This window comes from Nannobrachium achirus (genome assembly GCF_963921795.1).
Source record: "Nannobrachium achirus genome assembly, chromosome: 13".
Classification (NCBI taxonomy): Eukaryota; Metazoa; Chordata; class Actinopteri; order Myctophiformes; family Myctophidae; genus Nannobrachium; species Nannobrachium achirus.
The window spans coordinates 26,796,585-26,812,248 of record NC_137833.1 but is presented as its reverse complement, the minus strand read 5'-3'; the positions used below and the strand labels follow the sequence as shown (position 1 = coordinate 26,812,248).

General features: G+C 41.6%; 1 protein-coding gene across 3 annotated transcripts in view; it reads left to right on the top strand.

Annotated features, from left to right (window-relative positions):
* The window catches only part of LOC308296966 (kelch domain-containing protein 3-like), a 58,554-nt gene that overhangs the window by 19,454 nt on the left and 23,436 nt on the right, over positions 1 to 15,664 (top strand). For all 3 annotated transcript variants that reach the window (XM_080740334.1, XM_080740332.1, XM_080740333.1), the window contains exons 6-8: positions 1,154 to 1,367; positions 2,550 to 2,636; positions 6,078 to 6,186. In XM_080740334.1, coding sequence (XP_080596460.1) covers positions 1,154 to 1,367; positions 2,550 to 2,636; positions 6,078 to 6,186 — 410 coding nt within the window. The remainder of the gene's footprint in view (positions 1 to 1,153; positions 1,368 to 2,549; positions 2,637 to 6,077; positions 6,187 to 15,664) is intronic.

Here is a 15,664-nt window from a genome sequence, read left to right as displayed (position 1 = left end):
GACTTTGAAATGTTCACAAAATGCTGGTGCTTTTTAATCTCTCATAGCCATTGGGTAGAGACGTGTTAACAGGATTTGCTAGATTTACAGAGGATGGCTGCCTTACATGAATTTGTTGTTTTGTTGTAGTTTTTACCCCAGTGTCCATTTAACCACTTTTGCCCTATTGAAAAAATGTTACCCTTTTTTAAGCTCAAGATTTGCATACAATGAAATGCCCAAAAGGGACAGGGACGCCAGGGTTAAAATGGTTATAAAACATGCTTTTGTAACTTATATCCAGGAGGACAATGCTAACACATGGTGGAAATTGAGACACGTGAAAAAGGGCTTTGTCAGGGATAAAAGGCATGCTTAAAGGCAAAAGGATTGCAGGCTTGTCTTTGTCTGGCATGTTGTTCATTCAGTGAAAGCCGATCACAATTTTCATTGGTTGTTATATTCGCCTTTCATCTTTGCTTTGCTTGTGCGCGCCTGTGGCAATGTTTGTCTTCTCCAGATTTGTAAAATCTCTACTAAGGCCTATGCAGTGTATTTTTTTGGCTAACTAAATTTGCCAATGCCATGGCAGGTTTTTGCATTCAGTCAGTGTGTCTCTTTGCATTTCAGTAATACCAACACTAGGTGGCAGTGTTAACCTTTGATTTGGTATGGCCTTTTTGGGCCAAAGTCCACCACATTCCACAAACTAAATGTGAAAAGATGGTTACTGGATGTAACCGTTCCAGGGTATAGTTCAGTTATAATCTTACCCAAATTGTTCACCAAAAGAGCTAAACTGAACCAAACAAAATTAAAATGTTTTAATTTTCCTCTTGTTTTTATTTTATTATATTTTTGCTAATGTTTGCTCTGGTTTTCAATGTCTCTAAAGCACTCTGGAACTATGATTGGAAAAGCGCTATACAAATAAAATTCATTAATTCTTTCAAACAGAAAAGAGAAACTAATAGATTCTGAGACACCGTACGTTTTGTTTTAAAATGCATAAGCCTTATTTATACTTTTACCCTTTTGTTGTACGTCGTCGTTGCTTGCTGAAAGCCAAACACATTTTCGGTGAGGTGGCTTAAAAACAATTAGCCTTGTCAATAGGGCTTTATAGGACCTAATATCAGTTATGGAGAATAAAAAAAAAATCGTCTGTCCGCAGGGCACTCCTGCACGCTGGAGAGACTTTCACTCGGCCACCATCATCGGGACGAAGATGTTCGTGTTCGGGGGCCGAGCGGACCGGTTTGGACCCTTCCACTCCAACAACGAGATCTACTGCAACAAGATCAGAGTGTTTGACACGGAGACCAACAGCTGGATGGGCACCAACTCAGTCCAGCCTCTACCTGAGGGACGCAGGAGTCACTCAGCCTGTAAGATACACACGCACAAACAAACACACCCTGATTCACTTAACAAACAAGGGGTTTACAAATAAGTACTGCTTATAGCTCCCAATGGTGTGGACTGCAGACTGACAAAGAAAAGAGTTCCAAGGCACTCCGTCTTTAGTGGAAAAAATATAAGGATTTATTTTCTGAGCAAGGCAACAAGTTATGAGCTAAAGTCTCCCAAACAGGATTTGTGGGTCAAGGACCAATTTTTTAGGGTCACGACTAGAGTAAAAATCCCATTTTCTTTTCCTACATTAAAAAAACATATATAAATATTTCAACAGATTTTGTATTGAAAAAGATGTGTGACTTTATACATTTTAAAACAAACAAACTAACAAATGTAAAAACATTATAATAATTAATAAGTAGTGGAAGCTGTGCTTGTAGATATTTATATATTTATTTTCACTAGTTTGGGACTGGGTACCATCTAATCTATTTTTTGGGTCTCGACCTGAAAAGTATGGTTTTATGAAGTCGGAATATAATCCACGGTTTCGATACTTTGTTGCTGCTGGTGCCTCATTGTCTTGTTTTGATCCGGCACTTGGATCTGAATAGTTGCATTTGGGTCTCTTTATATAGATGTTAATGTGATAACACGTCTAGAAAGATCAAAGCAATCAGCATTTTCCTTTTGAAAGCCTTCTAACTTTAAAGTGACACTTTGGAGATTTTGAATGTGAAACGCGTCATTTGACGATATCGCAAGGACGTTTCCCATTTTGTGGCTGCAAGCTCTATGTACACTGCATACGGTATTTTTTGCCACACTATTATGATCTGCTTACATCAGAACAATGGGAATTAGGTTCAAAACAATGCAGTTATGCACACAAAACGCTATAATCCCTGGTGTGACTTACATTCATGTGTATTGTTTGTGTATATTTTGAGTGCCAACGGCCTTCACAGCCAGCACGTGCCTTGGAGGGCATGGGAACGTATCTAAATTATAAATAGCCAGGGCTGGCCTCATTGGTTCCACATTAGCCATTCTAAGATACCACAGAGTCTATTTTCTACTTCGTTCATGCTCAACAAAACACATTGAAATTCTATTCAGTGGGGTTTCTAGTGCATACTGTGTTTGTAAATGTCACTGATCTCTCTGATAGATTTTGATATTTTTACTTTTTTTTCCTTTATTCCTTCCAGTTTCCTACAATGGAGAGCTGTACATTTTCGGTGGCTACAATGCTCGTCTGGACCGGCACTTCAATGACTTGTGGAAATTCAATCCAGGTGAATCAGCATTTACTCATGAGCCATGTCAGTGTTGCTGCAAAGAGCCTGGCAACATCATGTCTATGCCGTTTTAATTATTCTTTTCTGTGCATCTATTTCAAATTTTCTGGCCGACTGTGTTTACTTTTTTGGAGGGAAAACAAAGCTGTCTTATTTCCTGACCAATTTCTCCTCTTCCTTTGTTTTTGGAGAAGAAAAAACTCCTTTCTGCATCTATTGTCATTCTCAAGATAACAGCTCTGCATAGACTCTCTCTCTCGTCTTCCATCTGTTAGAATCAGCTGCATCAGGTTGCTGCTTGAATCACCAGTTGTTTTGTTTTTTCTTTTTAAGAGACATTGTGGTCTAGCCTAGGTCTAAACTGATTGTGGGTTAGTCATAGCTTAACCACTTACAATCTGGTGTCCCTATTTTGGGCATGCCATTATAATGTAGGCAGGAACTTTCAAAAACGATAACAAACAGTCCCACACATTTTCATTAAACAAACAAAGAAATCCAAGAATTTAGTGAAAATATCAGATCTGGATATTTTTGTTTTATATTATTTGTTGTGCCGCAAAATAAATAGGGCTTAGTGTCCAAGCAAATCACGTGTGGCCACCATATAAGTCGTAAATGCTCACAGCACTCTTCTACAGCCATAGTACCAGTAAGACTCCCTAATCGGGAGATAAGCGACCGTAGGTGGCTTATCTCCACAAATAGGGCAAAAATGTGTTTTTCCCAAATCTTCCTGATCCATGTTGATGACATGAGTGTAGACATGCTGTGTAGTGATATTCGTGATTTTAGGGCAAAAACTGTAGGAGCAGTGTCCAAAAATGTGTTTTAAAAATCGGCCTGAAGGTGGCGCTAGAATAGGGCCATGTGAGAAATGAGGGGTGGGGTCTCCGCGTTGCCTTGGCGGACGAATAGGTACCGGCCCCGGCTCTCCCGGACGCTCCTAGCCCGAGTTACGGCATTTTATGTGCGCTGCAGTGGCAGGGGGTCCTCCACTGGGGGCGCCACCACTTTTGCATCCGTTCTGGAGCACCAGGAGTCGGTGGTCCCTGGGAATTCCCCGTGAGCAGCCCCGTTGGGGTGGTCATTTGGTCATTTTTGCACATTTGGTCATTTTTTACATCTGGGGGTCCCCCAGGGACCTGGGGGTCCCTGGGGCTCCGGGGGTCCTTGGAGGTTGTAGTTTGGCAGGCAAGGAGTGTGTGTGTAAAATCTGGCATGGATCGGGTCAACGGGTGCGGAGATATAAGCAGGGAAAAAGTGTGACGTGTGAGCACATTTGGTCATTTTTTACATCTGGGGGTCCCCCAGGGACCTGGGGGTCCCTGGGGCTCCGGGGGTCCTTGGAGGTTGTAGTTTGGCAGTCAAGGAGTGTGTGTGCAAAATTTGGCATGGATGGGGGCAACGGTTGTGGAGATATGAGCAGGGCAAAAGTGTGACGGACTCACTCACTGACTCACTCACTCACTCACTCACAGACAGCCTGTGGAGGTTTTGGTAGTAAATGCGACCTACGGTCGCAACTATTTCTGTTATTTTTGTAATTTGCAATGGAGTGCTTAACACCCCACTGCAGGAATTCCACTCGACCAGCTGGCAGCATGTAAAATTGAACTGTACCTTATTTTCACTCCCTCTCTTCCTGCATTTAATGCAATGAAGTTAAACTTGGTTAACACAATGGCTTGTGCACTGTGGTAACGTTTCCCTACAGACATACTGCCCCAAAATCAGACCTATCCAGGTATTTTGCAGCAGATCACATTGGCTAAGCCTGCCTGATCTCTGTCTTCTCTTCCTCTTATCAAAATGTGATTGATGGAGGAATTAACGGGTAATTTCAAAGCTTTTCCATCCAGCTGAGATGAAACACTCTTCTGGCTTAAATGATGTCCACCCTTTTGGCAATTAATTGGTGCTATGTTTAAAGTGGTCCACTAGGGGTCAGTACTACCTGTGTTGTAATGTTGGTACCCCAGCAATGATGGAATGGCTTGTTGCTATAGAGATGTAGTGATGCCATTGCTGATATGAGCATTGGAGCCTTCATCCTTATATGGAATGATGGAGAGAGTGTCTAAGACGGCATCACTCACACTGCTTTCCACCAGAGAAGGTTTTTTTGTTTTAATTTGTACAACTTGACACTGTAGTGGGCTGAGCCGTGTGTGTGTGTAGACCAAATCTCGACAAAACAAATTGACCGATCAGCACCAAATTACTGGTGCATGCTGCCAGTATGCCAAGTAAGTAACTCCCTGATGTGTGTAAATAATTTATACATTTTTAGAATTTTTAATACACCACCAACAACATTTAATGGAGGTTGGCTTGGGCTGAACTTTGCCCAAATATAGAGATGACAGTACTGCAAAATAAATAACTTAATTTTATTACCTTCAGCAGTCCCTTTATCATTCCTCAGTCCCTTGGCCTCTGTTGTGGATGAATAGAGTGGATATAATGGGTTTATGTAATGTTAATGATGATTTCTGTAGCTTCAGCAACGTAGCCGAGCGTAATCAAAACTTGCAGAGCTGTACGTCTTTCTCTAAAGCTATTTGCTGGCAAGAGCCATTTAAGTCCAATCTACTGGTTCAAAGAATGGAACCTTGTTTAGGGTGCTGTGTGTGTGTGTGTGTGTGTGTGTGTGTGTGTGTGTGTGTGTGTGTGTGTGTGTGTGTGTGTGTGTGTGTGTGTGTGTGTGTGTGTGTGTGTGTGTGTGTGTGTGTGTGTGTGTGTGTGTGTGCGCGGGGGGTGGGATACGTATGGCCCTGAGAGAGTGTTGGCGCTCTAGTTTTTGTCCTCTTTTTTTCCTTTCCTTGTTTCTCTCGAGACATTATTTGTCTGGTTCACATGTCCGTATTTGTCTGCATGTCTGAATGCATTACCCATGCATTACCAATTTTAGCAATTTTTGAAAAATCTTTCAAAAAAATGTAAATGTTGACTTATAATGAGATGACCAAAAATTGGGACGCCAGTAGGGCTGTCACGATTATGATCATGATGATTAATTTTCACTCAAATAATTGCGATTAACAATTTAATTGTGTTTTTGTCATTGACAATTACATTTCTGTTTGGCTTTTAGGCTTTGAAGTTGCTCATGGCAGATATGACACATATAACCTAAATATACAAAGAAATTACTGACATATTTGACAACTTTATACTAGTTAAAAAATAACATTGATAGTGGAAATAGCCGATCTACAAGCTCACAACACGTCGCGATGCGACGCGTTGTTATTTCCATAACATCTGCTATTTCCACTATTTTTGACTTTTAAAAAAAATATATATGAACATTTTTCAACATGGAAACGATTATGTCAAATAATCGCGATTAGACGATTATGTAATAATTGTGACAGCCCTAGACGCCAGGCCAGAAGTGGTCAACGTCCTCTGCTTTGTGTGTTGTCACCACAGAGGCCTTCTCCTGGAAGAAGGTTGAGCCCAAGGGGAAGACTCCGTGTCCACGGCGACGACAGTGCTGTTGCATGGTGGGAGATCGCATCATCCTCTTTGGAGGAACCAGGTGAGGCTGTGTTTATTATTTGAAAGCTTGTACAAAGCTGTGATTATCTCATGCCGGCTACAATAGCGCATTCTAATGCATTGTCTTCAATTCAAATCAGCCGTCTGCCGTCGTATGTGGTTGTCTTAGCAGATTTATTGATTTTAACTCATTTGCTGCTTTTTAAAAATGGCGACTTTCAGGCTGAATTCAGGCCAAATTCTCCATTTACTGCCATGTAATCCATAGTGCATGGATCATGCACCGCTTGGAAATCCGCTCAGACATTCATGAGATAGCAGCCATCATGTTTTCTTCAAATGTAAACAAACATGGCTGCCACGTTTGAAAGATGGGGTTGGTCTGAGGGTCAAACATGCAATTTCACGATCGCGATCATGCCTAGTAGATAGTAGGAAGGAAAAAAAAGTAAATTCGGCCCCAACTCGGGAAACTCGGGTGTGGCGGTGTCAAACAATGTTTTTTTAAAACAATTATTTTATTTTATTTTTTATCTTTTTGTCACATTCCTAAGCCAATAATTTGATGACCAGCAGTGGTTCTCCTATTGGTGACACAAAGAGCCTGCTTTGTTCCCTATGGAGACACAAAGAGTCTCATCAAATGATTGGCTTAGGAATGCAACAAAAAACTAAAAATACCCATGAATTCAAGTCTCCATGGGGTGAGTAATTGATAGAAGAAAAAAAAGAAGAAGAATTTGGGGGGTGAACTATCCCTTTAAGATCTGGGGTGATGGGGTGACCGGCTCCCCAATTCCTGCATTCCGATCAGAAATGTAAAGGTAGTCCCGGTATTCTACAAATATCTCTGGTTCCAAACGCCTGACATCATTAATGGGTTGTATGCTAGCCTGTGCCGAATATAACATGCGAGCGAGGTGCGTTCCTGATTGGGAGCATGCAGTACATGTTGGTGGTAGTACTGTACATGGAGGCACGCCGCATTCCCGTTTAGGAACGAGCCTTCGTGTTGAGCCGTCTGCTCCAGTCTAAGCCAGGCCTGAGTAGACTGGACATCAACAATAACAACTGGATGTTGTTGTTGAAGACATGCTTCCTACTAGTTTTCATCATAGTGAGCTACAAGAGATGCAGTAGGATTGAGAGTTGTTCATAATTGCACCGCAGCAACAGGTTACTTTTTATTATCTAAGTTACTTTTTGAGAGCAGTAACTACAACTAGTTACTAATTTCAAGTAACATGACCAACTCTGTTTGTGACTTAGAGTCAAAGTACATACAGTAAGAGAAACATCGCCTGGGGCGATTCTGATGAGTTTAACTTTGTAGTTCTATGAACTGGACTCTTAATCACTGCATCATTATTGCGTAATCGTATGCTATTTGTGTTTTTGTCAGTGGTATACAGCCTTTAATAAAGTTGTAGGAACCTGTTCTGAGAATACATTATCCTCTTTAGGACGCTCTTATAAAATATTAACAGCTTTCTACTGTATGTATCCCAAGATAAACGCTTTGGAAAGCCATTTCCGTTCGTTGTGCCCCCAAGATAGAAAACACAATTTGGACAGTAAATCTAGAGCAGCCCGACGATGCCGCTGTTCTTTCTTGTAAACTCTTAGACTCTTATCTTTTGATTGTGGTCATAATAAGGGTGTCTATGAGGCAGTCTCAGAAGACACTGCATCCTGTGTGTAGCTTAATGGCGTACAGAAATGTGACCGTTCCTCCCTTTCAACATGCCAACAAGGAAGACTCCGGGCTCCCGTAGACGACAGTCTGAGCTCTATGACCGTGAGACGGTGATGTTGATGGAGGTGGGGTCATGGCAGTGATGGAAAAAGTACTCAAATGTTTTACTTTTAAGTAAAAGTATCAATACCGCAGTGTAGAAACACTCTGTTACAAGTCCGGAATTCAACATTTACTTGAGTAAAAGTACAAAGGTATTGGCATCAAAAATATAAAGATTTCAAATGTATAAAAATCATATGAAAAAAGCCGATCTGGTGCGACGCATTGTGAGCTTGTAGATCGGCTATTTTCAAATGGCCGAAACGTATAAAGGGCTGATGTATGTATGTTTTGTAATAATATTCAGCATCTACAAAGTAACTAGTAACTAAAGTTTTAAAATAATTGTAGTGGAGTAAAAGTATAATATTTGCCTCTGAGAGGTAGTGGAGTAGAAGTCAAAACTCTTGGAATTGGAAATGCCCTAGGTAAAGTACAAATACCTCAGAATTGTACTTAAGTAAATGTACTTGGTTACTTTACACCACTGGGTGGTGGTAGGGTGGGTGCCACAGGCCTGCTGACGGTCCGCTGATAGACCAGTAGCCGGCAGCGTAACGAGGTAGCCGCTGGCAGCATTAGCACGGTCCAGAGTGGTCCAGAAGTCTGGACCTACTGTTATCAGTAAGACTGCGTTATCAGCTGAAACCCCACTGAGGCTAACCTGATAGTGGAGGATCGGGAGGCTGTGGATAAGGGTTTCACTGACTGGACCCCACTGCGTCTCCCGTCCTGGAAGGCCCCGGCCCGGGGCCTTTGGCTCTTGCAGGATTACGTATTTTGTCTGCTGCTGCTCCGCCGCCCAGCGCAACATCATGGAGTAACGCATGCATGAAGCAATGGACATGAATACCTTTGTTCAGCTGGGGTTCTACTTAATGTGTCCTTTAGTTGTTGACTATATTTCGTCACTGTAGAAACCTTGTATCTCCAAGTTTCACAAAATGTATCACACACAATCGGCCAGAATGTAAAATAGCCAATTTACAAGCACACAACGCCTTGTGATGTGTGCTTGTCGATCGCCTATTTTCACTATTTTATATCATTAAAATAATAATAAAACATAATGGTTTTAGACATACAAGGTTTCCTCCTGACAAACACTTTTTTTAATATATATATATATATATATATATATATATATATATATATATATATATATAACTCAGACCTAACTCAGACCTATCTTCTATCTATTTTCTATCTTTTTCCAACCATAGTGGTCATCTATAATCAAATGTTTCAGTTCAAAATGCTGACATCCTTGTTCTCCATATGCAAAACAAGGACACCATTTCATCAGAAAAGAAGCTGCAAACTTGCATCAAAACTAACACTAAACTAACACAAGACAGCAATTTCTTCTTTCTTCTTTACATTCAGGTAGCATCTGAGAATGAGAAAGCCATATTTACATACATAAAATGGCATATTTTTGACAATGTAGTAATCGAAAAGGAAAGCAGTCCACCAATTACTTGTAATTTCTGCATTGCGGTTATTTTCAGAGGTGTCTGTCAAGCATATCTTACCTAAATTGGATTTGTTTTATTAACTTTGTACTTGGTGTGCACTGTGCAGTGGCAATGTGTAGAAAAATATAAAGATTGGATCAGACTTAGTTGGAACTGCACATACCAAAAATGTAATGACTCGGATCAAGTACAATAAACTTGACGGGGACAGAAATGCGTTAAGAAACTTGCATTAATGGGAAAAGAAATATATCCGTCACACACAACAAACAAGTAATAATACAGTACTGTGCTGCAAACATCAACAAAGGAGATGGTGACCTCTTCATATCTGGAGATGGACTAAAATGTCTCTTAAAACATTAAGAAAAATATGCAACACCTCAATTATAGTAGTCATCGTCAGGAACCTGTTATTGATAAAGTATTTGGAAACGGGATACAGGTTTGTTTGTAGATGTTTGTAAACGAGAGCCAAAGTAGGTACTTACCCTACACCTGAAAATAGTTTTTCTTGGTTTGGTGTTTTTTTCCCTGGCTGGGATTAGTCTGGGATTCCCTTTCAGGAGTCATGATTTCCTGTCCTGAGCAGATAGTCTCCGGCTGAAAAGGGTGGGTGGGGGGGGATCTCAGGCTCCAGTGGATTAATAGAGGATGGTGTCTGGCCAGAGGGAGAGAATAAAAAACTCACATCATCTTCTAGCTCTAGTGAGCTGGGTGGTATGGATGGAGTATGGATGGACACCCTTTCAAAGACGTGGTTTGAGGCAGGTTATTTAGAGCAGTGGTTCTCAACCTTTTCAGGCCGTTACCCCCAAAAAATAATCATATTTTAAGTGGGTTAAAATATAGAATATTTGAGGCATACAATTTAGTTTGACTCGGTTCCACAGATAAATATTGTAAAAATCTACGGTCAAAGATTTTCCCTCATATTATTTGACAATTTGGCCTGTACTGGTTTCACCAATTTCTATTGTAGTTTTTGTTGATTACTGTTGAATGCAAATGTATTTTTCATTTTCCTTTTTTTTGTCCTTAAATTGACACTTTATTTTGATCTGGGGCCCCCCTAAAGATCATGTGGGTTGGGGGCCCTGAATTTAGGAGCTGAGAATTTGTATCTGTGGAAAATTATGTCACATAATAGCCATGCACAATCATGCATAAGCATGCACATTAATATACAGTACAGTCCATTTATTTGACTTCTAGGATAAATACTGTTCTCCTTGAGTGATGTCATTGGAAGTGTGTTCTCGTCCGTCACTGTGGCTCCATGTTTAGAGTAGACGTTGCTTGTTATTGCTGACTGTACAAATCGGCTCATAGTCACTACTGCAGGTCCTGAGGGGTGCGTACCTTTTGCGCGAAGCCCGAAAGCGCGAAGTGGGGAAATGTCTCCTACCGCACCGTTAGCGCGAAATGCAAAATGCATGGGACGTTTGCATACGTATGCATGCAAATGCAGGCTATTAGCCGACTATTAGCACCCTTCGGCTATCGGCTTCACTTTGCGGGGGGAGGGGAGGCGTGAGGACATTTTAAGCCCTAAGAAACTACACAACCACACAATATATTTGACTAAATGAAAAAGGGTGCCCCCTGTCGAAACTATTGTACTACCACACAATATATCTTCCTGGACCCTTATTGTGAAGGGCTGAAGGCAGAGAAATGATCTACAAGCTCACGTTGTCTCGTGGATGCGACGTGTTGTGAGCTTGCAGATCAGCTATTTTGCGAGACAAGCTGAGTGCAGACAGCACTGCATATTATCAACGTTCACAAGGAGCTGCATGCTCAGTGCGTGCACAGTGGAGCATGTGAATGAAAAGAGAGACATTGTACTACCATACAATATCGAGCACTGCATATTATCAACGTTCACAAGGAGCTGTACTACCATACAATATCGGTGCAGTAGGAGACATTTCCCCACTTCGCGCTAACGGTGCGGTAGGAGACATTTCCCCACTTCGCGCTTTCGGGCTTCGCGCTTTCGGGACTTTCCCGTCCTGAGCCAGGTGGCCACACACGTTCTTCTGTGGAACAGCGTTGGCCTGTGGATGTTTATACGGACGGAGAAACTTACCTAGCCCTTTGGCCTGCAGGAACTCTCATAATCACACTTACACACAGCAGAAGTTGCCACTAGTTTGTTTACGTACACCAGTGGCTGTCAACCCTTTTCAATGTCCCGTTATTTATTTGTCATCTGAGCCTTGGACAACCATTTGATGAGATTTAGCCTCTCAGGCCCAACATTTAGAATATTTTGTAGTAGCCTATTGATGTTGGTACCATAGGAGAGATAACAGGCAAACGTTGATCAAAATTACAATTCTTCTACATTCTAATTGTGTAGATTTCTTGTAAATTAAGTAATTTGGTTTAATTTTACACTCAAGAGTTAAAGATCTATAAGGGTCCATTTGGTTACCAACTCTCCATCATTTAGCTGGGGACCACCTGGAACCACCTCAAGGACCACCCGTGGTCCCCCGGACCACTGGTTGAAAACCACTGATTTACACACTCAAAAATGTGTGCCTCCTGGATTAATTTCTCGCATGGATTGCATTACTAAACACTAAGCGGGAGCATTAACTTATTGTGTCTTTACATTGTTGTGGTTTGGCTTTTAGCCTCTCGCTGTTTGACTTATGAACACGGCTTCCCTAGCCCAGCCTGCGCTGTGTCTCCCGTGTTTATTTTCACAAGGCTTAACAACTTTAAGGGCAATTAACAGGGCTCAAAGTTATTTGTATCTGTCTCAATGAAATTGACGAATGTGGTGAATTCTTGGCCGGACACCGTAGTTGGTATTCTGTGTGTGAGGGCTTTTCATTTCGGTGGAGCCATCTAGGAAATGGTATTTCAGATTTATAGTCTGGCTCTTATTTTCCTGGGAAAGTTGGCCTCTCAAGATTGATCCAGAACAGAACCCCGTTGTTGATATTTATTCCCACTTTATGATATTTACTTTACCTGCAAGGAATTTGTTGAGCAATAATTTATTGCTTTAGTGAAGCACAATAAAACAGTTGAGTTCATGAGCCCTCCTTTGTTCCGAGGAGGATTACACTTTGGCCTGGCCTGAACCCGAAGAGCTAAAGGTGTTGTGAGGGAAACACATTGGTAATAAAAACATTAACAGCACCATTATAGCCATTTATTGCTCTCATCATGATGTAGACCAATTATATGAGAAAAGCAAAATAGGGGGCACATGTGCTTGTATGTACGTGCGTAGGTCCACCATGAAGCTATGATGGCTTTTCAAATGTTCATAATTGGTCCTTGGTCCATTGTGCATATGCATTTGTTACACACAGCCATTGCTCTGCCAGGGGTAAAGAGGTGTGTGTGTGTGCGTGCGTGCGTGCGTGCGTGCGTGCGTGCGTTGCGTGCGCTACTTTTGACTTTTACTTTAAAGGGGAGGACTACCCATTTTCAATATTGAACTATGTCATTAATATAATTTAGAGGAGTTGTGTGTAAATGGAAAAAAGCTTCCCCCCTTCTGTGTTGCCTAGAATTGGAAGATTGATTTTGAGGTTTGTATTGTAAAGTACAACGGTGTGATGTCATCAAGTTGTACTTTACAATACAAACCCCAAAATCAATCCTCCAGTTCTAGGCAACACAGAAGGGGGGGAACTTTTTTCTATTTCCACTATAACGTATATTAATGACATAGTTCAATATTAAAAATGGGTGGTCTTCCCCTTTAAGTACATTTTGATACCAATACTTTTGTACTTTTTTAGGGAAATTTTGAATTCCAGAATTACATTGCAGTATTAATACTTTTACTTAAGTAACACATCTTGAGTACTCTACCACCACTGATATGTGCGCACGTGTATATATGACTGGATGTTTAGTTGCAGTGCCACTTACGCCAATGTAAACAGGCCTGCTGAGCTGCAGAGAAGCGCGAAATGCTGCCCTCCCTGCCCCCCATCTCTGATTTATGACCTGGGGGAGCATTCATTCTCATGGAGTGCAATGTGATCTGCCTTCGGTGCCTCTGCTACACTCATTTACTTACCAAGACCTGTTCGCTGCCCCATGAAGAGACACCCACGCATGACTGACTCCACCTGTGCCGACCTTAACCTGTGCCAGGGTTGTATGGCGATATGGACAAAATCAATATTGCAATATTATAATGTACTTTTTTAAATACATCTTTTTTGCCGATGATTAATCCCAGATGATATCTAGTCTTATGTCATGATGTTGATAAAATGTCTATATAGTATATTGGCTGTACATAGTGGCCAGCCTCTCTATTGCCCATCAGGCATGACGAGTGTCAGAGATTTTTGTCGGTGGTTTTATTTATTTGATTTTAAAGGAGAATTCCGGACTAGCAGTTGTATTACCTTAATCTGATGTTATGATATCCCAGAACAAGTGGAATAGTTTTTATTTTATTTTTAATGTTTTCATCTCGAGTCCACCGCAGCTCTGACCACGAGCGGTGAGACGTTACGCTAAATCACTTATTTGTATCGCTTGAAATCTTGACATTTTTAGCAAATCCCTCTTTCATAATGGCGGAGACGTCTCCACAGAGTTTTGTCCCTAATGGGCTGCGGTAAAAAGGCGAACGGCCGCGAGACCCCACCTCCATGCCCATGCAGAGCTACTGAGCGCTACAACTGGTTAATGGATGGAACAACATCAGATTACGGCAAGAAAAAAATGCTATAGTCCGGATTTCTCCTTTAACTGGAGGTTGAACGCAATGCAAAGCACTGCTGAGTCTGAGTCACCGTTGAAGACGACGCCAATTAGATTAAAGATGTCCCACTGACATACATGCAGTCATCATTGGCAGCCGTCAGAGTCTGTATATGATTGTGGGACAACGGGGCCCAGGTTGGGATAAATTAGGAAACGCGCTAAGGTTGGAAACAGGGCATCCTCTGAGGAGCAGGATATGAACAGCAACGTGACAGATTGGCATGCTGCGAGCAGACGGCCTGGACTGTGAACGGGAACCTTGGAGTGGCCCTGGAGCCATTTCTCCTTCATCAGGTTTATTCATTGCATGATCAGATCCGCAGTATGTCATGCATGGTGTATTATCCTTTGTTCCGTTACGTCCAGAAAAGATCGACTTGTGGACCCCTTAAACGACTGGTTCCCAAACAGTTGGTCGGGACCCATTTGTGGGTCACAGACCAATTTTTGATGCATTTAAAAACTAAAAACAAACAAATCTAATAAATTCCATGAATATAAAAAGAAAATATAATTAAGGAGTTAATCTGATCTACAAGCTCGCCGCGTTGTGTGCTTGCAGATCTGTCTCTTTCGGGTCTCGACCTGAAAAGTTTGGGAACCACTGCCTTAAACCATATAATATGCTTCATCATACAATGAATAGCAAAACTCCAATCTACAAATCTACAAAATGTTATCTTCTCCCCACCGTGTCGCAGTGACTCGTTGGGGAGTAAATAAGAAATGCATATTTTGGAAAATTAAAACCCTTTTGCCTATAATGTCAGAAATAGTCATGCCCGGTTGAAAGTGGTTAAGTTATCAATGACATATCACTATAATTCTGCAGTCCGTCCATCGTCAGTCCAGTGTGGGTTGTGATTAGTGAGTATTCTTCAAAGGGGGTTTTAATTAACCTTGTACTGTGGGCAGGAGAAAACCATGCCAGTCTGTTAAACCCCAGTCATGCCAACATGGCCTTTAGCTACAGTATGAATGTCCTCTTTGATGTCCTCAATATGCCAGGGCAGATCCAGGTGAGCTCTATGGCCGGCTTTATGTAATCTCATTGTGTGTAAAAACAAAGCAATCAGCTCTAGCCCTAAACTGTTTGGGAATGGATGATGGAGCTGGTAGTACAATAACTGTATACTCCAGGAGTACAATGAATGGGTACAGCTTGGTGCTTAAAATGATATGGCTTAATTCCCACTGGGGCCAACCAAACAAAATATATGTCTATGTAAATAGTCTATATGTAGTGTACTGTAGCATGAGTTCATGGTCCTGGGATGTGCTTTGGAAAAAGGCCTTTGCCCCAAAAGTGCACTACTTGGAGCACATATCTCCGTCAGGCTGAAGGCAGAAAGGTGCGCTCTATGGAGGCCTCTCAACGTGCAATTAGATTTTTGGGTTGATTGCATGTTGCGTTCCTGATGTATGGCATATTTCGTAAGAAATAGGCCCCTCTCACTCAAGGCAGACGGTATTGAATATCAAAA